This window comes from Neofelis nebulosa, chromosome 1 (assembly GCF_028018385.1).
Source record: "Neofelis nebulosa isolate mNeoNeb1 chromosome 1, mNeoNeb1.pri, whole genome shotgun sequence".
Lineage (NCBI taxonomy): Eukaryota > Metazoa > Chordata > Mammalia > Carnivora > Felidae > Neofelis > Neofelis nebulosa.
This window is the reverse complement of record NC_080782.1, coordinates 59,340,614-59,367,758: the sequence shown is the minus strand read 5'-3', so window position 1 is coordinate 59,367,758 and position 27,145 is coordinate 59,340,614. Positions and strand designations below refer to the sequence as shown.

Here is a 27,145-nt window from a genome sequence, read left to right as displayed (position 1 = left end):
TTGAGAACAAACCACAAAGAGCCCTGAAGTATCCATGTACCACATACTTGAAAACACTGCTTGATGATGGAATTTTGGTCAATGAAGCCATCATCTAAATGTTTCTTTAGTAGAAGGTCATTATCAGTCAGTCATGGATGTACTATTCTTTTGCTATTGAAAGGCCAAGTTTTCTTAACTGGTATTTTCTTAAGGCAGGGCACACAGGGCACATATGTACTTGTTTTCTTCTTCTTCTTCTTCTTTTTTTTTTTTTTTTTTTTTTTTTTTTTTGCCTTGCCAACCAGGAACCTCAAAGATAAATGTAATAGACCACTACAATTAAGTTAGGGATATGTTTATTTCCTTCTCTCCTTTAAAATGTTCTCTAACTTTATATTTTCCTGTAACGCTCTTATTATAACCCTATTATAAGTATACAGGGTATAAGTGGTAAATTAGAAATAAACATTTCTGGAACTTAAAAAAAATTTTTTTAATGTTTACTTTTGAGAGAGAGAGAGAGAGAGAGAGAGAGAGAGAGAGAGAGAGAGAGAGAGAGAGAGAGAGAATCTGAAGCAGGCTCCAGGCTTCAAGCTGTCAGCACAGAGCCAGATGTGGGGCTTGAACACACGGACCATGAGATTATGACTTGAGCCGAAGTTGGATGCTTAACTGACTGAGCCACCCAGGTGCCCCAATGTTTCTGGAACTTCTGAATTACCAGAGTCAATTTGAAGTCCTCAGGCCAGTCCAGACTTTAGAAGCTCACCACCACTTTCCTACTCTAAGGCATTATCACCTGTACTAAGAGCTGGGGCTTCAGCTAATGGCTCTCCCAACAATCCAGGCAAGTATCCTCTGTAAGGTGCTTTTTGCACGGTTTGGCTGTGAGCAGAGAAAACTAGCAAAGGTCATGCCTGCCATGGGTGACAGTCCAGGAGTGGCAGATAGTATATAAATGAGTTGAAAATGGACTCTGTGTATTGCCCATATGTTGTTACTTCTTCATGACAGGCTGGGACCTGTCAGCTTACGAGCCCACTGGTGTCAAAGTCAAGTTTTACGCATCCAATTATTTATTTGTTTATTTATTTGAAAGAGAGAAAGAGACAGAGACAGAGACAGAGAGAGAGAGAAAGAGAGAGAGAGAGAGAGAAAGAGAGAGAGAGAGAGAGAAAGAGAGAGAGAGAGAGAGAAAGAGAGTGAGAGAGAGAGAGAGAGGGCACACATGTGCCAGGGAAGGGCAGGGGAAGAGGGAGAGAGAATTCCAAGCAGGCTTCACGCCCAGCACAGAGCTCAACACAAGGCTCGAGCCCACAACCCTGAGCTGAAATCAACAGATGCTTAACTGACTGAGCCACCCCCACCAACTGCTTTAAATGTAGCTCAGATTTTTTTTTAGCCATTTAGAAACTGCCAGCTCTACATACCCCATGAAGCTGTACCCTCTGCTAGCCATTGATAAGATAAAGCCCAGGGTTATAAAAGACCCTAAGCCACTGCTGCTTTGGAGCTCTCTGAACTGGAAAGTCCTCCTGTGTTGCTGAGAGACAGCATCTAGATGCCTGTGCCCTTTCTCTACTGGCATTTCCCCTGCCCTCCTCCCCTCTAGGTGGTGACCCAGAGCAGTGGCCACGGGGAGTTCTCATGCTATGAGGGACTTCTTCCACATGCAAACTTGTATCTTTGGAGATACCCACTCTGTGGGACCACACTGGGCAGACACTGGGGCAGGTCAGCATTTTGTATTTACTCTATTAAAGTGTGTGTCCCAGCGCAGATCAGATACCCGATGTTTGATGAATATACATGTGAATAATAAAGCCTTGCACACATAAACAGGGAAATACAGCAAAAGGGTCTGGTACCCAGGTCAAGAGTTAATAAAGTTTACTGGGCAAAGGGATTCCTTGGTCCCTTTGCTGATGGACATGGGGGGCCCTGGGAAAACTCTCAGTGGGTCACAGGATTGTAGGAGCTATTCAAAGCTCTGGTCTCCCTCCCCTGCAGCAGCAGATGGTCCCCAGGGCAGAGGGAGCCATCTCCCTTGCCTCTTGCACAGCCCTTACCCGCTTTTCCAGCATCCTCAGCAGCAGACGGAAGCGCTCGTCCTCACGCAACCACTGTGGCAACTCCTTCTCCCCATGGCTCTTGGCTTGTTCAAGCTGCTCCTTGAGCTCCTTCAGCACTGAGATCTCCTGAGTCAGCTGGCTGTGCCAGGTCCTGGTCGCCTGCAGGTCTAGCTCAAGGTCCAGTGATGTGCGGATCAGGCGCTCAGCTCGCAAGGATTTGACGGATGAAGGCTGCAGGGGTAGGCATAGCTCTGACTGGTTATTAGAGGGCTGGGTTCAGTGAGCCCCTACAAACTGCTCCCCTGACCCTCAAATACCCTTTTGTGATCAACCACAGGCTTCCACTCCTTCAAAAATGGGGCTCGCCCTCCCCCAGAGCCTGTCGATTTCTCCCACTCCCACAGCTTATCTGTTGAGCACCTGTATGTCCCAGGCATGGAGCTGGGAGGTAGAGCTGAGATTCTTCCCCAGGCAGGTGGCTCCAGAACCACCTGCTCACCCTCCACACTGCCCGACTGCCCTGCTCTCAGGTCCCCGATTCACACTTGGCTCCTGGATTCTTGTCATTATCCTGCTCTGAAGTTGTTTCTTCCTCAGTGCAGGTCTGAGCTCCCTTGAGGGTAGACATTAGGTCTTCTCAACTTTATGTTCCCGTAACGGATGAGTGTTGGTTCTGCTTGTCCAGCACTTGCTTCCCCTTGCAGTAACAGTGCCCTCATCTTCCCTTGGGGATCCACTCCTACTTCACATTCAACCTACATGGTGGTTTATACGGGACTCCAGAGACAGGAATGTGACCCGAAACTTGGCAGTGAGAACCTCAGTGACTGTTTCAGGGGTGAGTATGTTATCTAAGCCTAGCCAATAACCTCCAGTACCAGCACTTTTGCTTAAAAAAAAAAAAAAAAAAAGCCATGGAAAAAAAGAGCATCCTTTACACAGTTTGTTAAGCCAACAAGATATCAACCTGGAACTGATCGTGGCCATCTTTCCTACCATACGGTGTGACCCTTTTTAAGAATTAAGCTAGGGGTGCCTAGGTGGCTCAGTTGTTTGAGTGTCTGACTTCAGCTCAGGTCATGATCTCGTGGTTTGTGAGTTCGGGCTCCACGTCAAACTCGCTGCAGTCAGCACAGCGCCTGCTTCGGATACTCTGTCCCCCTTTCTCTCCGCCTTTCCTCCCCTTGCACTGTCTCTCAAAAATCATAAATAAACATTAAAAAAAAGAATTAAGCTATCTGGGGGGAGCAGTGCCATGAGAGGGGGACTGGGGCTTGAGGACACTGTCTCAACAAAGGATCAATTCATGCCTGCAGGTCCAGCATCCTGGGGTTTTCCACTAATGAGCCAGTGAATTCTCCTTTGCACTCTCCAGCTAAATTTGAGCTGACTTCTTCTTATACCCATACAGATACAGTTATCTGTATGGACGAGATCCCCAGTAATACAACCGTTTCTTCTCCTTCTCTTATCACAAAACAATAATGATTTAAAAATGGCTGACTGAGGGAGGCAGAATTCTAAGCCAGCCCCAAGGTTCCCACCACCAACACCACCCCCTACCCCAGGCACGCCCTCCCTGTATAATGCCCCCTCTTCAGTTCAGGGCTGGGGGCACCTGTGAATACCATGGGATAGCACTCCCATGATTAAGGGGTGACTTTCCTGGTGGGCCTGACCTCATCCACTGAGGCGAACTGGGCCCTTTCTGGAAAGAGATCTCCTGCCGGCCTTGAAGAAGCAATGTGTGTTGTGAAAAGGGCCACATGGCAAGGACGGGAGGACGACTTTTTCATCCATTTCCTGCATCTAGCAAGAAAAGACAAGGGATTCTGCCAATGTCCCGGGGGAGCCTGGAAGTGAATCTTTCCCTACTCAAACTCCAGATGAGGATGTAGTCAGCCAACACCTAGATTTTAGCCTGATGAGATGCTGAGCAGAGAATCCGGCTATCTGTGCCTGAATTCCTAACCTGTGGAAACTATGAGATCCTGAATTTGTATCGTTTTAAGCTGCTAAGTTTGCTGCGATGTGTTATGCAACAGAAAGCAAACATAATGACTAACAGATTGATCTGAGAGATGGCACATAAGACATTACTGCCAGAGCTGAGCCATCCTCAGTTAAGGCTGGCAAGCATACTTTTGGGACCGTGAAACAGCTCAGTGCACAAGTTCAAGTTCTACAATACCCTTTGAGGGAGACCATCATCTAGTGTGTGCTTATAAAGGAGCAGGGTCAGGAAATTCAGTTGAGTGATCTGTGTGATTCAAGTTCTCAGAGTAACTCATGAGGCTCTTTTGCTTTGTTCTGACTGATGTCCAGCCTTGGAAACCTGCCTGGACAGGCTGAAGCAGAGACAGACAGAGCTCAGGCAGCAAGGGGAAGAAGGATTGCAGGACCCAAGGGCCCTGGCCCAGCCTCAGGACTCTCCTGCCTCTCAGAACAGAGTTAGGATCTGAAGGAAATGTGGGCTCAGATCCAGCAAAGGTTCTGTCAGGAAGTCTTCCCACTGGCTAAGGGAAAAAGAGGTGAAGAGGGGAAAATTGTGCAGGCCTGTCTTGATACAGAGTTGTAGGAACCACAGGGGGAGCAGGTAGGAGCTTCCATGGAGGCCTTTCTCCAGGTGTGGATCATGGAACACCTGCCTTATCAAAATGCAGTTTCCAGGACCCCACCCCAGTTACCGAATGAGACTGTCTGGGAGTGTGGCCTGGGAAATGTGCACTGTCAGGAACCTCCTTAGAGGACTCTTGGTGCTCCAGAGACCCTGCAGCACCAGACAGGGCTGGAGGAGGGGGGCCCCAGGTGGGCGGTGGGCCATCCCTGTCACCTGAAGCCATGTCCACAGGGCCCTGCCGCCAACACTTTTGCCCTTCCCTGTGGCCTTCTTTCTCCTGTGCTCTCTAGTTCTTTCTGGAGCCTTGGGGGGCGGTGATGATAGACAAAGGTCCTATTCCTGACTCCTCTGTCTGCAGCAGGTCCACAGGAACTTCCTGTGCTTGGTGCTGCTGGTACTCTCTCTCCCTGCATGTTCTTTTCGCTTTGCACCCTCTGCTTGTCTTTCTGACATTCTAACTCCTGCTTCTTCTGGTTCTGCAAACTCACCAGAGCTGCTGTAGAGTCTGTGCTGAAAGCCCAGAGTGGGAAGGGCTGTCTGCATCCCCTACAGCTCTGACTGGTAACAAAGTCCATACCAGGAGCCAGTCCTTTGCCTAACACCACTCGGTCCCCATCCCTGAGCTAAGCCTCCATCAGGCAAGGTGGGACCTTCTCTGCAAAGGCAGCTCGTGGCCTCTCCCTAGTGCTCTTCCAGCCGGACCGAGAGAAACCCATTTGCACCTCCCCGCTCCGGGTTGCTGCTTGGAGGTGTCTGGCTTCTCTGCCAGCAGGGAGGGCTGTCAGAACTTTTGCTCAGTCAGCTGGATGTCACGCTGAGCAGAGTGCAGCAAGGGGCAGGCTTCCATCAGTGACTGTGAGATTTTGAGTTGGTTAGTTCTTTAGTGACTTTGATTTCTACCCTGGAAGATAAGGCCAAGTACCATACTCTGAATCTAACCTATCTGTCATCATAATAATGTTACATTTACAGTTTGGAACCTTCCCCAGTGCCTACACAGGTTTTACAGTTGGTAAACACCATTAGGCTTGCAAAAGCAACATTGTTCAAACCGGTGGCTGAGAAGAAATGGTCAGACATGGGGGTTGTGCTCGTGAGGGGTGGGAATGATGGCGGAGCAGGTGCACAAACGGCTTTGAGGTGACTGTCTTACCCTCTTCATCCGGACACTGCGCCGCTCCAGGGAGTTTCGAACAAAAGGTGGCTTCTTGGACAGCGTGGAGCTGTCACTGTCACTTCGGTTCAGCTGCAGGAAAAAAGTCCTGGGAAGTTAATTGGGGCCAGAGTACATCTGGAAGGCACGCTGGGGCCAGAAGGGTGTTGGGGTTCCCGTGTGGTTGGCAGCACAGTGGGACTGACACCAGACAGTGTGACGCCAACATCTCATGCCCCCCGGACCTACGACACCAAGGCCTGTTCGCATCCACTGTTCCCTGTCACCTGTAGAGCCCACCTTGATGGCTCAAATGGAGCGGCTGTCAAGATACATGAGAAATATGAAATATGAGATAAGACCGGGCAGACTGGCTCTGTGAGCTCCTGCCCTCCTCAGATTCCCTTCAATCACTCAGTTATCTGGACTCTCCCCAGAGGGCTAACACTCCCCCTCCACGGCCAGAGATCAGGAAGGACGCTTTTCTTTTTTTTTTTTTTTTTTTTTCAACGTTTTTTTTTAATTTATTTTTGGGACAGAGAGAGACAGAGCATGAACGGGGGAGGAGCAGAGAGAGAGGGAGACACAGAATCGGAAACAGGCTCCAGGCTCTGAGCCATCAGCCCAGAGCCCGACGCGGGGCTCGAACTCACGGACCGCGAGATCGTGACCTGGCTGAAGTCGGACGCTTAACCGACTGCGCCACCCAGGCGCCCCAGGAAGGACACTTTTCTACTGAGAGTGCCCCAGACAGTGGAGGACTGGAGAGGGAGGCTGGAAGGGCAGCCCAGCCCAGGATGTGCAGGGCACAGGCTTCTTTCTCAAGTCACATTTCCGAGGTGGTGGGATGGCCGCAGGCAGATGCCACAGAGCCTGTTTGTTCTGGCAGGCAGCTGTCTGCTCACTTCTCAGGCCTCTCCCGAGTGTTTGTGTCGTTGCTTTTGTGGTTACAGATAAGTACTAGTGATAATGATATTAATAGTCCTGCAGTGCAGAAGCACACGGACACGGGCAACCCCAGGGATGTAACTGACAAAAGCTACTGCAGGAGGCAGTCTTTACAGAATCAAAAACAGAGTAACAGTAACAATACATGCCATGTGCTTTATGGACAGTTATATTTAATCCTCAAACAATCCCAATGGAGGGAATTGAGGCCCAGGAAGATTAAGACACTTTTACAAACCACATGGCTGGGGAGCATCAGAACAAGAGTTCAAGTTCCAGTCAATCTGACTCTAAGGCTGGGTCCCCTCCTGGCCCCCAGGATGCACGGAGGGCTCAGAGATAAAAAGGATCTAGAGAAAGAGGGGTGGGCCATCTTGACTGGGGTGGATTTGTACAAACGGACTAGCTGGATTTCATACCAGGAGGGGGCTTTGGCCCACACTGCTCCAGGCTAATGGTGGCATTCATGGAATGTGTGTGATACCAACTAGAAACACTGATCAGGACAACTGATCCTTATGTCATAGTTGTTCTGGGACTAAAGATGATGTTAGAAAAGAGTGATGAAAACTACATTAGGTTCTTAGACTTAATTTTTCCTTATGTGAAGATGTTTGGTTGCATTTACTCTCAGACATGGCAGAGAATACTGTTGCTTTATTATTTCCATGTAATGGTTAGGGACACTAGGAACAAAGAGGTGAAATAATTGACAGTTCTGGGAAGCTAGTTCAGGAATGAGAATTTTGGAAGGCCTGTTTTCATCAGGTCAGGATGAGCCAACCAACACATGTGACAACACTGCTGGTTATTGTGCAAGTGTCAAATACACAGGGGTGGTGGAGAACTGCAGGGAGTGGAACACATTGTCCCTATGCTCATGGACTTCAAGTTCAGCGGGGGACCAATCCAGGGCAACTAACCAAATGACACAGGCTGTGCTGATGACCAAAGAAGGGAGATACCCAGGAGAGGACACTTGGTGTGCAGAAGTGTGGCATCAGGCCAGCAAAGTAAACTATTCCTATGTACCCTGGGAGAAGGCAAGGGAAGTCCTTTGGGAGGTAGCTCTGAGTAACAGAAGGGCTGTGGGCTCTAGGGTCAGACCCCTGGACTTGTACCTAATAAGCTGTGTGACCCAGAGGACAGTACTCTGACTTTCTGAGTCTCAGTTTCTGCATCTGTGAAATGGGGTAAACATGATTTGCCCTGCAGAGTTGTTGCTGAGATTAGATGACACAGGAAATGTTTGTTTTGTAAGGAAATGGTGCTTATTAGCATTTGCAACTCCATTCCATGGGTGGGGAAGTCCCCACCTTCTGACTCACAGTGGGAGACAAAGCCCACCTTCCACTAAGGAAGCTGGAAGCGCCAGAGTCTTGCTTTCCCGTTCTCACTTGCAGCTAGAAGCAGGCGTGGGACTAGGCTCTGTCCACTGCATGCAACTGCCCAGGCTTTGAATCATAATCTGGCTAGCTGGACCCAATGCTGTTACGGTGCCTCTCAGATTTCACCAGACCACTTGCTTTTGTTCAATGAGCGTGCCCTTTCTGGGAGTATCTCAGGGAGAAGCCATTCCTGGTGAGCAGTGGTGCCCGCAGCAGCAACCACAGCTTCCCTGGCCTCCTATAGGGTCAGGACTCAGGGGGAGGGATCGATATTGAACCCTGTGGCAGGAGTGGGACCAGCTGGGCCACGTCTGGCAGCAGCACTGGTATTATCCTCACTAGACTGGTTTTGTGGGATGATTTTAGCTGTGGTCTGGCCTGCCCCTCTTCCTGCCTGATTTCTGAGGCTGGTTCTACAACCTTCCAATGAATATGTGAGCGCCTCAGTTTCTTTTCCAGGAAATTCTTTCCTGCATATACTGCTCACAGTGTGTTTCCACTGTTTGCCATTAAGAACCCTGATTGGCACAGGATTTGATGGTAGGAAGTGGAGTGCCAGAGTCCCAGACTGGAAAACATGGAGCTGGCTGCATACTGGGGGCAGGCTGGGGCACAGACCCCGGTATTTCCTGTGGGGAGTGTGGTGATATTCATTTTGTGGGTTCAAACAGATGGTTAAGTTGTCACCAGACCTCATGCCATCAGGGTTTTCAGGGAAGTGATAGGGAAAAATTCAGGATGTTGTACCACTGGCCTCTTTTTGCAGCCTTCAGTAAAATTTTACAAGAAAGAGACAACCTGCGGCTGAAGTGGGACAGTCAGAAAACAAAAAGGAAAAATACTGGCATCCATGCTTTTTGAAAGTGCATGTTATGCCACTTTGCTTTTACAAAAGACCTACATTGGTACCTGTTTTCACTAGTTGAAAGACATGTGAAAGAGGATTTTTACTTTCGTGAAAAAGGCAAAAAGATAAAACAACACCTAGTGTTTCTTTTGCAGTGAGCCCTCATGGAGGCAGCCCTGAATGTGACAGGGGCACCTCTGAGCTCCTTCCCCAGGACCACACCGAGCATCTCAGCATCAGGCTGCCACAGCCTTGAACTGTGTCTGTGAGCATCTCCGTTAATTCTGCGCATCTTTTAGCAGGATGCATCGTAAGGCATCAGAAAAGCCTAAGAGAGGTTATTTTTTAGGTCTGGAAGGGTTAAAAACGTTTTCCACAAAAATTAATGGTAATTGCTTCTCTGCTTTATGCCACTGTGGTGTTGCCATATGAAAGGCCCTTCCCATCTGTTGCATGTGATGCATGCTGCCTAGGAATTTCTTAATTTGCAGCCTTGCCGGGTTGGAAACTGGTCCAGATAATGAAATATGGGAAGGGCCCACCGTCGTGCTAGGTGTGTTATAGATGCTTAATAAATAGGATCAGAACTCCTTGTTATGTGAAGATGCCAGTCCTGAGAAAGGGCCGCTGAAAGGGAGTCCATCCAAACAGGGGACCAGAATCTTACTAGTAAGTACTGGGGAAAAAAGTTTGAGACTTTAGTTGGAAAAGAGAAACACTTTACAAGAGTTATTACCTTCTATCTTCCATTTGACAAAATTACAACTGCGTTCGAATTCTGATGAAAAAGAATGAATCAATCATTTCTTCTGGTGTGATTTTTCTGTCAAGTGACATTCTTCACTTTGTGTTTGAATTCCAGGGCACAGTCACAAAAACAGCAATTTTGCCAAAACCAGAGGGTGTTCTCCAGTACCCTAAGGGCTTTTCTAAATCTTTCAAATTATTCACACTTGCAGCATGAGTTGGGATTTTTCTCTTCTTCAGCTGTGACTCAGGAATTCCCTAACATCAAACTTACATTCAGTGACTTCAGGAAACTCTGTACCTTTCTCAAGATAGGCAGCCAATGGGCAGATGCTGACAAGCTCAAACGATTAGCTAGAGGCTTGACACAGAAGGGAGGGGTTTCTGTTATTTCTAGGAGGGACGTGGGGAATAACTGGCAAGTAGCTAGTAAGTTGGTTACACTGCCATATTATGAAAAAATTAGCTTCTCCAATATAATTCTGGCTTTGGATACTGAATATCAGACATCAAAGATATCCCTCGGGGCACCTGGATGGCTCAATCGGTTAAGTGTCAGGCTCTTGATCTCAGCTCAGGTCACGATCTCACAGTTTCGTGAGTTCGAACCCCACATCAGGCTTTGTGCTGACAGTGCAGACCCTGCTTGGGATTCTCCTTCTTTCTCTGCCCCTCCCCCATTCACACTCTGTCTCTCCCAAAATAAATAAATAAGCTTAAAAAAAAAGAAAAGGAAGAAGAAAATGCCCCTCAATATCCCCTCCCCTTCCCAAATAACATAGATGGTTAATTGACAGGTTGATGCAGGCGGGTTCCATGGGCCTTTCCTTCTGTGATGACTTACTGGAACACTAGACAAGGAAGGTTCTGCTTATGCTTCTAGTTGTTTGCTGGTTCTCTGTGCAGAGGGGAAAGAAGGATGTTGACATACCACTGAGCCCAGGACTCAGGTAAGGTGTGCATGTGTCTTATCTGTGCCATCCCTGAGGAAGGTTGGGAACCCCTGAGACGTGGTAAGCACTCAAACCCTTCACTTACAGGATGAAAGACGGAGGCTGGCCTACAAGGGGCAGACTAATGAGATAGACAGGTAAAGACATGAGGGAAAGAGCCTCCTGCAGGATTTCTGAACTCCAGGGCAGCCTATAGGAGAAGGCTAGCAACCAAAATAGGTAAAGAGGGCCAGGTGGCCAGAGGGAACTTGAAAGCTGCTCTTCTCCAATCATCTAAGGGAAGCTGCCCCACTGCTTAGCTCCAGCCAGCTGTTGCCATGAGACAATGTGTGGCCCTTGGTGCCAGACAGTTTTTTTTCAAGAGAAACTAGAATTTTATGTTAAATGTCTTCATTTTTATTTAATTTTTAATTGCCTTCCCTGAGTTTTCAGTGTTGGCAACAGGTTCAATTAAAACCAAACTTGTGACTAAATGGTACGGGCATGTTGCCTTTTTGCAACCTCGGGCTGCACACTGGATCGCCATGGGAGTGGGGAAGAAATGACAGCTCAGGGATGGTGAGGGGTCAGTCTGACCTCAGCAAGCGGTCGTGTAGAAGGGAAGGGCAGGATGTAAACAAGGAGGGAAAAGTTGGTGGGAATTATTAAAAATTGGCCATGTACTGGTTACCAAGCTTTTCCTACACTTTCTCTAATGCAGTCCCTAAAACAATCCTTTCAAGTCAGTCTATTAATTCCACATGAGGTGAGGCATTAACTTGCCTGAGGATACCTGACAAAGTGAGGGTAACCAGAACTTGCACCTAGAACTCTGTGAGGCTGAAAACACTCACCACTCTATGGGAAGCAGGTACTCTGGGAGGAGGGCAGTACCACACATTTGCTTACCCGGCACACATACTGGCTTTGGGGTCCTGGGGAGAAGGTCTTAGAGCGGATAATGGTGCTCCCTCGAAGAAACGGCCCCGGGGATGGTGTGCCCACCCGTCGGTCCTTGGGCCGCACCACTGTGGGAGATGGGGCCGGGGTCTCTGTGTTGGTCTCTTTGTCCACCTGAAGAAGAAGTCAGAGCTTTGAGGCCACTTGTATCCACAGTGTATAGGCCACCCAGCCCAAGACTCGTGGGGCTGACTCCCCAGCCACTCCCCATTCCTGTCATGTGGACTTTGGCCCACAGACATAGTTGGGGGCTTCCTAGGCCCTGGCCCTGCCAGCGAGGACAGTGTCCAAGGCCCCAAGTGCTGGCCCCTATTCCTCCATGACTCCTATGGGCTGGAGCACATTCAGTCCCCAAACAAGCTCACGTGAGCAGTATATGGATGGATGTCCTCAACTTCATACCCTCAGGACTTATATGCCAACCACATTTTGACAAAGCCACATCCAAGGCCTCCCCTGCTGCAGCCAAGTGCTTTCCTGGAATTTTGGAGGCAACCTGCAAATCTCCAATTTTAAACTCAGCGTTCAGGTTTTCTACCATCCTTTCATAGTCACTGGCAAAAGACAAACGACAACATCTAAATGCAGGGTCCTGTTAGCCAAAACAGTGCTTTCTAGAATTTTGAAAAAGGTGCCTGCTTTGGCTGGAGAAATTATGGCCTCTTGGTGGGGAGCCATTGGAAGGCAGCCCTAAGTTCTTCTCCAGCCCCTCTTGGCCAGGTACCTTTGTGCAGTGCACAACTTGCAGCTCCACCCCTGCCTGCACACCATGGGGTGCTCTATTTCCTGCCGGTGGAAAAGAGTGAAGCTGGTTATAGTGTGTAACCCGAAGTGCAGCAGGGAAGGAGGTGGTGAGGGGAAACTGACTGGACTCCTTTTTCCTAGTGTACTTTGGGCAGATCCAAATGAAGAAATACATTCTTCTGAAACCTCAGAGCTGGTCTGCAAGGTCAGTATTATGGTCTCCATTTTAGAGATGAGCAAATGAAGGCTGGAGAGGGATGAAGGCACCTGCCTAAGACTACACAGCAAGAGGGTAGCAGACCCAGCATCTGAACCCAGATTCATCTGGCTGCCAAGCTTCAGGTCAGTCCAGAGAAACAGGGGAGCTGTGGAGGGCAGGAGAGATGAGGGGAGAGCCAGCCTCCTGTGGTTCACTGTCAGAGATGACCCCAAATACAGGCAGGACACTCCTCTGCAACCTTCTGCAGGTCACCCTGTCCTGAGTGCCTGTCCCCTGATGATGGAGGAGCATTTTCAGAATGCCTAGACTCAAGCGCTGAGAGCTATTTCTCCAAGACAGCCCTTCCTGCCTCCCTGGCTCTGCCTACCTTTAATGCTGGGCACTCATCCCTATGTGGCAAGGCTTTCTCAGCGAAAACATCCTCCTCTCCCTCCTCCTCTTCCTCCTCTGCTGCTTCGTTCTCGCTGGTCTCCTCGTACCTCCTGTGATGACAAAGAGCTTTGGTTACCTGCCCAGAGACCACTCTGAGCTGCTCACCTGTCTTTAAATGCACCCAGGGCAGGGCTTCCAAGCCTTTTCACAACCGAGGACACATTTAAACAAACCAAAAAAATTAGTGAGGTCTAATTGACATACAAGAAAACGCATTCTTATCACTGTACAGTTTCATGAGTTTTGACCCATGTATTCCCCTGTGTAGTCATACCACACTTGAGATACAGAACATTCCATTACCCCGAAAGGTTTCTTGTACCCTTTCCTATTTAATCTGTCCCCATCCCAAGCCCACCACTGATCAGCTTTCTGTCACTACAGACTGAATCTGAGTTTTCTAACATTTCACATACATGGAATCAGATAGTGTATGCTCTTTTGTCCCTGAACTATGTTGGTGCCTGTTCACTTCTTTTTATTGAAGAGTAGCATTCCCAATAGGATGGACAGATCACAATTCAGACAGCCATTCATCAGGTGATGAACGCTTGAATGACTTCCATTTCTTAGCAATTATGAATAAAGCTTCTTAAAGACATTCACCTACAATTCTATGTAGATACAGGTTTTCAATTCTCTTGGCTATTGTATTAGTTTGCTGGGGTTGCCACAGCACAATACCACAGACTGGGTGGCTTAACGAACAGAAATTATTTCTCACAGTTCTGAAGGCTAAAAGTCCAAGATCAAGATGTGGACAGCTTTGGTTTCCTCTGATGCCTCTCTCTCTGGCTTGCAGATGACCACCTTCTTGATGTCCTCAAGTGGTATTCCCTCTGTGTGCACATCCCTGATGTCTCTCTGTGCCCAAATTTCCTCCTCTTACAAGGACAGCAGCCATACCAGATTAGGACCTACCCACATTTTGATGGCCTCACATTAACTTCTTCATCTCTTTTAAGGCCCCATCTTTACATTACAGTCACATTCTGAGGTATGAGCAAGGGTCAGAGCTTCAGCATATGAATTTGGATGGGTGGGTGGGGACACAATTCATACCGTAACAGGTGTATACTGAGGAGTAGAGCTGGGTCATACAGTAAGTATAGGTTTACCCCTTTAAGAAACTGACAAACTGGTTTTCCCACCGACAATATTATGAGAATTTCAGTTCCTCATCTCTATTTGCTATTGTCAGTCTCGAAGTTCAGTCATTCTGCTGGGGGTGTGTTCATATCTCACTGTGGTTTTAATTTGCACTTTACTGCATTTACTGACCATTCGTATATTTTCCTTCGTGAAGTATCTGTCAGAGTATGTGGCCTGCTTTAAAACTTGGTTGTCATTTTATTACTGAGATGTCAGAGTTCATTACATCTCCTGGATATGAACTCTTCGTACATATTTGCTCCACGTCTGTGGCATGCCTTTTCATTTTCTAAATAGTATCTTCCAAAGAACTTTGGTAGTGATAAAGTCCAACCTGGCAAGTTTTTTTTTCTTTTATGATTTGTGTTTCTTCTGTCCTGCCTAAGAAATCGCTGCCTGTCTCAAGGTTACAAAGAGTTTCTTTTATATTTTCTTTTAGTAGTTTTATAGTTTTACTATATGATCCATTTCAGATTAATTTTTGTATGTGGTGCTCAAAGGTTTTATTCTATATGGATATCCAATGGTGTTCTGGTACCATTTGTTGCAAAGAGTTTATTTTTGGTGATATCTTTCACAATGATTCTTTCCCTTCAGACTCCAGGGTTGGGAGGAGTTCTTGTGGCAAAAGGACTGCATTTGTTAATTGCTAATTTTTCTTTAGTCCCATTTTTACTTCTCAAAGACATACATAACTGCCAGGCTTCTGATCAGCAGGAGACAGAGTTGCCATACTGAGTCAAAGGAATTCCAGCCAAAAGCAGAGAATTGGACATCCAGTCAGCTGGCTCAGTGAGACTGTGGACAAAAATAAAATCTCCCTTGGGATTTTCCTGATGGGGAGAAAAGATCTTGGATCTCCAGCCCCAGTCGCTTGACCAAAACCTCCCCTGTTCTTAGACGGGGACCAGTGCTAACAGAGACTCCTTGGTCTCCCACCCTTGCTTCACAGCATCTTGATCTACACATAAAAGGGCCACTGAACATGGGAACACACAAAGAGCACCTCCCTAAGAATATGGCAGATGCCACATTGACCAGCATTTAATGAAGTCTTACTAAGCGCCAGGTGCTATGCTAAGGCCTTACAACAACACTGAAAGCAATTATCGTCTCCATTTTACAGATTCAAAAGCTGAGGATCAGGCGGTTGACAGGCCTTGTCTCATGTCACAGACCACGAAGTGGTACAGCCAGGTTTCCAATCCAAGGCTGTCCAACTCCACTGTAAGTGCTTAATGACTACGGAAGTCTTTTCTTTTTGACCAGGAACCTGATCTAAACATTTCTGGAAAGGAAAAAAAAAAAAAAAAAACTCAATTGTAGAGAAAAATGATTAAAGTAGACATCTTTTCACCCTTTAGAGTGGCAAAATATATAGATATCAGATAACATCAAGTACTGGTGAAGGCATGGAAAATAGGCATATCTCCGCAGGGAACAGACATCAGAGAAGCCAATTTACACTCTGAAGTCACTTTAGCAGTATCTTCTAAAATAAAACACGTATGTATTCTTGATTAAGTACTGTAGTTAGATTATATTGAGTATTGGAGAGGGTGTAGCTTAAGGGTCCTTTTAATCGCTGCTGGTAGGAGCATTTGCTAGTACAATCTTATTTGAGAACTATTCTGCAATGCCTATTAAAATATAAAGCACACAGGCCCTGAGGCCCAGCAATGCTATTTCTCAACCTCTGCCCTAGACAAACACACACAAGTTCTCAAGGAGGCAAATACAAGGACTTTCACCCTAGCATTGTGATTATATTCTCTTTTATTTTCTAATACTCTTAGAATTTTGTTTTGCTTGTGGATCTTAAAAAAAAATCCAGTCTTGTGATTATATGCACTAAAGAAACCTAAGAAAATAAAAGGAGGGAGTAACTATGGTACCCTGGCCCTTGGGTGCTGAGAGAGAAGGAGTGGAAATTAGCACAGAGGGCCAGTCTTTGGGGGACCTCCACACATGACTCTGGAGTGGAGCAGGCACAGCAAACCTAGTTAACATTCCAGGACCAAGAGAAGCCTCCAGTCTGGGGGGGGGGGGGCGGGGGGTGCTGTGGATGGATTTACTCCAGTACAGCAGCTCTGGGATTCCCAGTCCTCTTTGTAAGTCAGTGTCTAGGGAAGTTTGAATGGCAGGGGTGGGGAGAGAGGGGGCCACAAAGGGATAGAGAACAGAAGGCAGTTGCTAGGGGATGGCTTGAAAAGTCTCACCACAAGCTTGGAATTTGGCAGAAACCACTGATCTTGTGCCAGGGTTTTGGAACACAGGTCCTGGGCCTTTCCGGCATTAGACCTTTGCACAGCCTAGCCTAGCACAGCAGTGTGCCACAGAGAGTTAGAGAGAGAGAGGGAGGGGAGAGAGGGAGAAGGAAAGGGGAGGTAGAAATGAATGTAAAGGGAGAGGAAAGAGGGGGAAAGAAAGGGACACAGGGAGGGAGAAAGAGAGAAAGAGAGAAACTGAGATAATTTAGAGAGAGCCCTAAAACAAACAAATGAACATATAAAAATTCAGGGACCTTACCCCACCCTTTATCACATGGAGAAATAAATAGTAAAAGAGAAGTGTGCCTGTGGGCCATATCCAGCCTACCGCCTGTTTTGGACAGCCCAAGCTGTGAATGGTTTTTATATTTTTAAATGGCTAAAAAACACAAACAAGCAAACAAACAAAGAATGATATTTCATGACCTGTGAAAATTACACGAAATTCAAATTTCAGCGCCCATAAGTAAAGCTTCCTGGTGGGGACATGATGGCAAGTATCATCTACAGATACTTTGATGCTGTAACAGGAGGGCTGAATAGATGCACCAGAATCCACAGGGCCCACAAAGCAGACATTTACTATCTGGACCTTTCCAGAAAACATTTGCTGACCCCCTTCTGAGACCACATGTATAACTGGAGGCTGTAACAGAATAATGCAGAAGAGCTACTGAGTGCTTCCCATGGGACAAAGTCTGTGCTAAGTGCTTATCTTATCATGCATAATTCCATTGAGTCTACAAAATACCCCATGTGTTGTAGACACTCATTTAATCTGTATTTCAGAGAGGCAGAAATGGACGTTTAAAGCCATGGTTCTCGGCCCTGGCTGCACATTAGGATCACCCAGAGAGCTTTTAAAACTTACTGATGCTCAGGCCTCACCCAGACCCAGGGTCCCACAGGAAGCTGGTTGAGTAAGACTCAGAATCCCTATCTGTCTGAATTCAGAGCACGTGCACTTAAGCCCAACTGTACTTCCCCCAAATGGCAAATTCACAGGCTGTGGTCATTTCTGAGGTGGGATTCGCCTTCTCCCTTCCTAGCTGGGAGCTGGCGTTCCTTCTCATTTCCTGAATGATCATTTCTACCATCTGTTGGGTGTCCGCTATGAGCTTTGTGCTTTATCTTCATTATAGTGGCTTTTCTTTTAGTGGTCTGCAGTAAGTCCACGCAGTCAGTGTGACGTCCCGCTTTTCCAGACGAGGCTTGGCCAAGGTTAGAATGACTGTCCTGACAGTGGCTGCCCTTGTGGTGGAGGGCAGCGACCGGCCCAGACTGGGCTTCCAGAGAGCCAGTTACGCTCTGCTTCTTGATGCGGATGCTGGTCACACGGGTAGTTTGGTTTCTGAAAATTCACTGAGCTGTACACTTAGGGGAACTTTTATGTGTTGTGCCACGCCGCAAGAAAAAGTTAAAAATGCCTTGCCAAAGGTTACACAAAAAACCATGAAGCTAAGATTTGAATCCTGGTCTATACTATTTTTTCCTAAATGTGTACTGAGACTTTTCTTTCAGGATACAAGAGACTAAGAAGCACTGAACCACACAGACAGAACGCTGTCTCCAGTTCTTCTGTGGACACCGAGGAGAAGTCTCTCTCTGGAAGCATGTCTCTAATATATCTGGAAAGAGAAGACCTCAGGCCTGGAGCCTTAGCAAGCAATACGTCTAGGTGGGTTTTAATGCTCTTGGTTTATTTTCATTACATTTAAGTTTTCCAGTTACCTTCTGAGGCAGACAGGGCTCATGGTCTCCCTAGTATCCATTTCTACTTTCTTAGTAACAGAACCCTGATTTTTGTATCCCTTGCAGTTAGGTAGGCCAAATGGCTAAGCTCAGCCAGTGAGAACCAAGCAGAAACCGCTGGGTGGGACTTTGAGGAATGCTCCTTGGTTAAAAGGCATACAGGCACATTCTTTTGTCTTTCCTCTTTTCTGATGCTTGCCTGATGGTTGGTGACTCAGCAGCCATTTTGAGCTAGAAAGAAGCCTCAGTGATGGCAGTCACCCAGTAAGAAAAGCAAAGCAGAAATAGAGGAGGACACTGGGTTCCCTGTAATGCCATGGAGCTGACAGATGAGGCTTGGATTTCTTCTTCCCATTCTTCTTTTTAAGTAACAAAGCAATAAACTATCTTATTTAAGCCTATTATTTCTCCTCCCTGTTCCTAGCAGTCAAATGAAATTCCTTATTGAAACATCTTCAATTTATGGCAGAGGATATTTACTTTCCATTTATAGTAATATAATTTTTTTTTTTTTTACCAACATAAGTGTGAGTCAAGTTAGGCACTAATATGTGACATAGCATGAGTGATTTATAGCTCACAAAATGACAAACTGAGAAGAAATTTTGGGAACTATCATACCAGGCTATACACAGTTGATTTTGGAACAACATGAATTTGAAGTGCACTAGTCTACTTATATGTGGATTTTTTTTTTGAATAGTTACTTCTGATTTTCTTAACATTTCCCTTTTTCTGGTTTACTTTATTTTTTTTTTTTTTTAATTTTTTTTTTCAATGTTTTTTATTTATTTTTGGGACAGAGAGAGACAGAGCATGAACGGGGGAGGGGCAGAGAGAGAGGGAGACACAGAATCGGAAACAGGCTCCAGGCTCCGAGCCATCAGCCCAGAGCCTGACGCGGGGCTCGAACTCACGGACCGCGAGATCGTGACCTGGCTGAAGTCGGACGCTCAACCGACTGCGCCACCCAGGCGCCCCTGGTTTACTTTATTATAAGAATACAGTATGTCACACATACAACATACAAAGTTTATATTAATGGACTGTTTATATTATTGGTAAGACTTCTGGTCAACAGTAGACTATTAGTAGTTAAGTTTTGGGGGAGTCAAAGTTCTGTGTAGATTTTGGATCATGCAGTGGCTCAGTGCCCCTAGCCCCTGCATTGTTCAAGGGTCAATTGTACCGCCTTGTTGCCTATAGAGAACCCATGAGGAGAGAGGTTCTCTGTCTTCCCAGGGGAACACTTCTCTTGGTTGCCCTGGAGTTTGGGGAGCTCATTCCTGCATCCAGGTCCAAGCCAGATCAGTTCCTGAGGCCCAAGTGAGCCCTCACTTACCAGCTGTCTTCCAGGGTCTGTGTGTTGATCCTTCCCTCCTGCCTCTTCTCCAGCTCCACTGCTGTCTGTTCCAACAGAGCAGACACGGCATCCTGTGGAGACAAAGGCCCAAGGGTTCATCTGCATACTACTTGCAAGAATCACAGCTTAGAGTGTGAACTTCCCCGTGAACTGAGATTAACACTGAAGTCCAGAGTGGGTATGTGTCTTGCCCCAAGGTCACTTATAAACTGGAAATACAGCACTTAGTTCATCTAATTTGCGGTTCTCCTGAGAATAACTCCTGTATGCACAGACACACTTTTGGAAGACAGTCAAGTTTAGGAGTTGAGTGAGGCAGAAATATAGGTCTCTGGCTGTAAAGAGATTATAGTGTAATCAGGGAAACCATCACATGAACTGTCAATAATGTGATAATGTGAAACAGTGTGATAAGGACTTTGCCAGAGGTTAAGCTTTGGATATTTAGGAACAACAGAGCAATGGCAGTGTCAGGTTGGGGTTGCATTCAGGGAAGACTTCCTGGAGGAAGAACATCTATACTGAATGGTGTCTACAATGAGGAAGCCCGTGTGACTTGAAGAAATTAATCTGAGACTCAATTTCCTCTAGAGTAGTTTCTAATAACTACTACAAAGGGTTGCTATGAAGATTGAGAACATATACATAAGATATATAAAGAAGAGTACCTAGCACATAATTAGCACTCAGTAAATGGCAGCTCATAGTAAAGCAAAAACTGACCTTGTAGCTTTCTGAGCACATGGCTAATTTGCAAACACCCTTTGTAGTGTGGGCCAGAGCTTGGAAAAATCCCTGAAATTCTCTTTTAGGGAACAGGGACTAACACCAATTGAAGGCCTGGTATATGTCAGGCACTGGACAGACAGCTTATGTGTAACATTTTATATAATCTCTACAACTATTCTGAGAGATAGAGATTATGATTATTCCCTTGAGAAATGGAACAAGGAAACTAATTGTGCCTAAGGTCGGTGTCACTTACCCAAGGACATGCTCCAGAAAGTAGAGGATGTTTTCAAGATATTTGCCAGCTCATGGACTCCTTTTTGGAGTGAGGAAGACCTAGCTTTGTTGTTTATTGGATGTATGTCCTTAGGTAACCTTTCTGAGCCTTGGTAAGTGGCACCTAATAAACAGGACAGTGCCTGACACAAAAGGAAATGCAGGAAATGATAAGGATTATGAAAAAGAAGGAAGAGGAGGAGGAGGGGAAGGGAGGTTGGGGGGAAATAGATTTGATCCTTCCCCTTATCCTTACCACCTGGCCTAGCCCATCTTCTCCATTGAAATTCTGGGCAATGACTGTCCAAAGTAACCAAGTACTGACAGAAGGAAGACACACTACAGAGAATTATGAGCTAATTTGAATCCCAAATGCTTTCTGTTTGGGATTCCAAAAGGATCCTGTATGCTGTGACACTCTATGTCCAAGGGCAACTTCACTGCTTGGTTGAATCTTGGCTAGCAGATGTGAGCTTCCCAAGTACAGAAAACAATTTCAGGACATTAAAAAGAAATTTTTTTTAATGTTTATTTATTTTTGAAGGAGAGAGAGAGACAGAGCATGAGCAGGGGAGGGGCATAGAGGGAGGAAGACACAGAATCCAAAGCAGGCTCTAGGCTGTGAGCTGTCAGCACAGAGCCCAACGCGGGGCTCGAACCCCCAAACCGCGAGATCATGACCTGAGCTGAAGTCGGATGCCCAACCGACTAAGCCACTCAGGCGCCCCCCAGGACATTTTAAAGTGTATTGCACTAAAATGAAACCAATACATATTTTTAAACCAAAAATAGGCAAATGTAAGATTTTTAAGAAATATACAATAATGAAACAGATACCATTTATCAAGCACTTACAGAGTGCTCTTCACATATACTTTTTCAAACCTTCCTAACCACCTTTTTAGATAAGGATTTGGCATGAAAAAAGAGGTTCAGAGTGGTGAAATGACTGATCTATCACCCACCTAACACACCCCGGTCAGTGTTGTTTTCTGCTGTGTTTTACAGCAAGCCTCCACCATGGACCACTATGCAGATAGCAGTATCTCAATGAAGGTTAATTTTCTACCTTCTACAGGTTTCTCCTTCCTTTTCTACTTCATTAAAAAAAAAAATCATAAATTAAGGTTTTCATCAGGCAAGTTATACTATGGCAAGCAAAGTGCAGAAGGGGGGAACACAGATGAGGAAGGGGAAGGTTGCAGATCGGGGGCTACCTGCTTGTTTGCAGAGGTCTCTCCTATCTCATCATCTTCTTCTCTGTTCCAATACCCTCTGTTGCTTCCCCCACCTCTGAGGCCCAGTCATCTCCAATTCTGGGAGAGCTTTTCCTGTCATCCATCCAGATGCTGCACACCTAGGAGGGTGGTGCAAACCCGGGGCCCAACTCACCGTGCTTTCAGGACCTGGGGTGGGGACCTTGGCTCCCAGTGGCTTGGGCTCCCTGCTCTGCTTCTTCAAGTATTTGTAGCTCAGGAGGTTGTACCAGCGAGTCGACCTCTCCCCAGACCGACAGACCTCAGCCAGGCTGATCTGGGCGCCTCCCTAGTTGAGGACAGGAAAAGGCAAGAGTATAAACCAGGGCTGACAAGGTATATTCTGACAAGGCTCCTGGGGAGAGTATGAGAAACATCCTCAGATGAGATAGCAGCTTCCGGGAGGAGGAAAGGGCTAGTTGTTAATTATTTCCAGTAACTCATTTATTCACTAACTTACTCATTCATTGGTTTACTCATTCACCAAATCTTTACTAAGCACCTATCGTATGTTTTTTTTTTTTTAATTATGACAAAACCCATAAAATTTACCATCTCCTGCCCCCAGCTTTACTGAAATGTAATTGACATGTAACACTGTACTAGTTTAAGATGTACAACATAAAGATTTGGGTGGCGCCTGGCTGGCTCAGTTGGTAGAGCATGTGACTCTTGATCTGAGGGTCCTGAGTTCGAGGTTCATGTTGGGCATAGAGTTTACTTAAAAAAAAAAAACAATTTGGTATGGTATTTATTATGAAATGATCACCACAGTAAGTTTACATCCACCACCTCATGGCTAGAAATTTTTTTTCTTATAATGAGACCTTTAAGATCTCCTCTCCTAACAACTTCCAAATATGCAATACAGTGTTGTTTATGTACCATAGTCCCCACGGACTACAGTGCATGGTTAGAACTTATTTACCTTATGACCGGCAGTTTGTACCTTTTGACTCTTCACCCATTTCCCCTACCCCCCACCTCTGACAACGATCAATCTGTTTTTTGTTATTATGATTTGGTTTTATAGATTTCACATGTAAGTGAGATCATACAAGTATTTGTATTTCTCTTTCTGGGTTATTTCACTTCATATAACGTTCTCAAGGTCCATCCATGTTGTGACATAAAATTTGCCATCTTAATTAAAGTGTATAGTTCAGGGGCGCCTGGGTGGCTCAGTCAGCTAAGCGAGCGACTTCAGCTCAGGTCATGATCTTGCGGTCTATGAGTTCGAACCCCGCGTCGGGCTCTGTGCTGACCGCTCAGAGCCTGCAGCCTGTTTTGGATTCTGTGTCTCCCTCTCTCTCTGACCCTCCCCCGTTCATGCTCTGTCTCTGTCTCAAAAATAAATAAACGTTAAAAAAAATTAAAAAAAAAATAAAGTGTATAGTTCAGTAGTGTTAAATACAGCTACATTGTTATGAAACAGATATCCAGTACTTTTTTCATCTTGGAAATCTGAAACTCTACACCCATTAAGTAACTTCCCTTTTCCCTTCCCCTGGTCCCTGGCAACCACCATTCTACTTTCTGTTTCTGTGAATTTGATGACTCTAGGTCCCTCATATAAGTGGAATCACACAATATTTGTCTTTTTGTGACTGGCTTATGTGATTTAACACAATGTTCTCAAAGTTCATTCATGTTGTAGCATGGGACGGGATTTCTTTCCTTTTTAAGGCTGAATAATATTCCATTATATCAAGAGACCACATTTTTAAATCCATTTATCCACTGATACACTTTTAGGTTGCTTCTGTCTCATGGCTATTGTGAAGAATGTTGCTATCATTGGGTGTAACCTTGGATATATACCCAGTTGTGAGATTGCTAGATCGTATGGTAATTCTATTTTTAATTTTTTGAGAAACCCCCACCCTCGTTTCCATAGCAGCTCTGCATAATGTTTTACCACCAACAGTGCACAAGGGGTTTCTTTATTCCACATCCTTGCAAACATTTGCTATTTCTTGTCTCTTAGATAACAGCCTTTCTAAGAAGGGTGAGGTGCTATCTCACTGTGACTCTGATTTGCATTTCCCTGATGATTAGTGATGGTGAGCATCTTTTTCTGTACCTGTTGGCCTTCTGTATGTCTTCTTTAGAAAAATGTTTATTAAGAGCCTCTGCACATTTTTATATTGGATTTTTTGCTTTTTTGCTATGGAGTTGTATGAGTTCTTTATACATTTTGGATATTAACCCCTTATCAGATACATGATTTGCAAATATTTCCTCCTATTCAGCAGGTTGCCTTTCCATTTTGTTGATGATTTCCTTTGCTGTACAGATTTTTAATTTGATGTAGTCCCATCTGTTTATTTTTGCTTTTGTTGCCTGTGCTTTTGGAGTCAGATCCAAAAATTATCACCAAGACCAATGTCAAGGAAGAAGATTTTGCACAACTCAAAGGGCCAGCAACAGGGGGGACTGGAGGAATAAACTATAATATATCTACACAATGGGATATTATATAGACATGTATAAAAAATAAGAAAGATCTCTAGGTGCTGATGTGGACAGACTTCCAGGCTGTATTGTTAAGGGAAAAAATAGAATAGTGCAGAAGAGAATATGCAGTATGCTACTTTTTGTATAAGAAATGGAAAGAGGGATAAGAATACATATATTCTCTCTCTCTCTCTCTCTCTATATATATATATATATATATATATATATAATATATATATATATATATATATATATATATATATATTTCTCTTTCTGGCTTATGTATATATACATACTATATTGTACCATATTTGAAGTGCAAAGGGTAGTGAACATTATCACATGCACGTATGTGCAACAAGAAATAATGGGAAGATAAAGATAACACTAATCAAAGTGGGTAGCTATACAGGGTAGGTGGTGGGATTGGGTGTAAGGGGCAGGGAAGCAAGATTGCTTTTGAGTAAACCTTTCTATACAGTTTTTCTTTGAATGGTGTAAATGGATGCCTTAAGATGAAAACAACCTCCACAAAATTAATCTCACTGAATATAACCTCCCAGAGAGGGGATTTATTTCCAGTGACTTGACTTTTTACCATACATCCTTAGTGGAAAAAATGACCAAATACTTTTAATCATTCTTCACAGGTCTTAGTATTGTTTCAACATGTCCTCTTTGGAAGAGCCCCGACCAGGTTTGGGGTTAGCAAATTCACTGTCCTGAAACACAACAGTGGCTGTGCCAGCGGGTGGTAGAAATACCACAAGCTGGTTTGTGAAGTGGGCCAGTAGCTGAGTGGAGGCTTGGGTGGTACCTGGGATGGGGATGGGGCTCCCCAATCTACCTGGGATCCTTTCTATCAGTTTTTCCTTCTATTAGGATGCACCAGGGCATGGCATGGACTGTGCAAACTCATTGTGTGTCTAAAGGTTAATTTCTAGAACAGTGGTGAGCAAGTGGAGAAAACAAGGTAAATGACTCCTACCTGCAGGACTAGAGTCTGTTCAGGAATTAAATACCTGTGCATTTTAGTCACCTGTAATAAATTTAAATATACACAAATATGTGTATATTACTCATTTACTCACTTAATAAATGTCCTCTGAGCACTTTGCAGACTCTGGAGCCATAGAAACATGTAAGACAGGATGTTGCCCCCAAAGGGGTCACACTTTCTTGTGAAGACAGACAAATGTGTCAGATATTACAGTTCAGAACAGGCCAGGCCATGTTTGAGGGGCAAGGGGGAAAGAATATAATGACAGCTTTGAGGTGTAACACTGCCATCAGATTATTATTAATTCCAACAAGATATACTGTCTATTTTGGGCTGGCTCATAGGTATAAATGTGGTCTACTTTGGTAAATGATGCCCTGTGAGGGCATTCATTTATTTATTCAGTACACACAGATAGCTAAGTAGCCTCTATGTGCCAGACACTGTTTTGAAGGCTGGGGATACAGTAGGATTTAAGGCAGATAAGAATCTCTGTCCTCATGAGCTTACATTCCAGTCTGGGGGAATCAGATAAACAAATCAGTAAGTAAAGTCAGTGTACTATTTCATGCATTACTAAGAAAGAAAAATAGTTGTCAATTACACTCTGACCTGTCATCTAGTATAAACTGCATCTTGATTCTAGAGATTTGATAAAATGTGAAAATCATGTATACCCTAAAATCTGTAATACTGATAAATGTTAGGTGGGGGAACGCGCTGCAGAGAAAAATAACACAGGGGCGGGGGACAAGAGTGGAGGGGGAATGTAATTTTTAAATAGGATGGAAGAAAGACCTCCCTGAGAAGGTGACATCTGGGTCAAGCCCACAATGAGGCGGGAGAGTGAGCCCTGTCCATCAGTATCTGGGAGAAGAGAATTCTGGTCAGAGGGGCCAGCAAGTGCAAAGGCCTGGGGCAAGGAGCATGCTGGTATATTCAAGGGGAACAGGGAGGCAGGAGGAAGAGTCTGGGGATAAAATCTGAGAGATAACAAGAGACAGATCCCCGAGGGCCTTGGAGGGCAGGCAAGGGGCCCAGGAGTTGACTCCAGATGGACACAGAAGCGAATGTAAAGTTATAGGTAGAGGAGTGTAAGCACTGATTTGCAATTTAATAGGATCACTCTGGTGACTGTGTTGAGAGGAGATGAAGGGAGGCAAGGACAGACCAAGGAGACCCAGGAGAGACTGCTGCGCAATCCAGGTGACAGACAGCAGTGGGACAGGAGCAGCGCTAAGTGGCCGGGGTCTGGGGATCTTCTGAAGAGGGACCTGCCAGGAATTCCTGAAGGATTAGATGTGGAGCGGAGAGGAAGAGACAGGTCAAGGATGAGCCTGTGGTCTCTGGCCTGGGCAGTGGAAGAACAGAGTTGCTTTTAGCTGAGACAGTAAAAACACAGGAAGACAGATCAGGAGTGTGCTTATGGACAAGTTCATCTGAGATGCCTCCTGGACAAGCAAGAGAAGATGTGGAACAGACAGCAGAGGTGTTATGCAGCTGCGAGTGGGGAGGCCCAGGCTGGAGCCATACATCTGACATGGTGTTTGAAGCGGGAGAATGAGATGAGATTACCAAGGCAGTGAATGCAAACAGAAAAGGGGAGAGGGGTGAGTCCTGAGCCCTGACACACAGCAGTTGGGGAAATGAGAAGAATCAGCCAAGGAGACAGAGATGCCAGTAATGAGGGAAGAACACTGAGAGTGAGGTGCTGGGGAAGCCAAGTCAGGGCAAAGGAGGCTGAGGAGGATTCTGGGAGCAACTGAACCAAACACAGTCGACAGGCCAAGGAGGGTGAGGATGGAGAAGTGGCCACTGGGGTTAGCAACGAGGAGGCCACGGATG

At 45.6% G+C, this 27,145-nt stretch overlaps 1 protein-coding gene across 4 annotated transcripts in view; it reads right to left on the bottom strand.

Annotated features, from left to right (window-relative positions):
- Positions 1–27,145, bottom strand: part of WWC1 (WW and C2 domain containing 1) — a 155,228-nt gene that overhangs the window by 2,351 nt on the left and 125,732 nt on the right. For all 4 annotated transcript variants that reach the window (XM_058722927.1, XM_058722936.1, XM_058722941.1 and 1 more), the window contains 6 exons: positions 21,980–22,132; positions 19,562–19,653; positions 12,981–13,095; positions 11,599–11,763; positions 5,828–5,920; positions 2,052–2,285 (listed from right to left, as the gene is read on the bottom strand). In XM_058722927.1, coding sequence (XP_058578910.1) covers positions 2,052–2,285; positions 5,828–5,920; positions 11,599–11,763; positions 12,981–13,095; positions 19,562–19,653; positions 21,980–22,132 — 852 coding nt within the window. The remainder of the gene's footprint in view (positions 1–2,051; positions 2,286–5,827; positions 5,921–11,598; positions 11,764–12,980; positions 13,096–19,561; positions 19,654–21,979; positions 22,133–27,145) is intronic.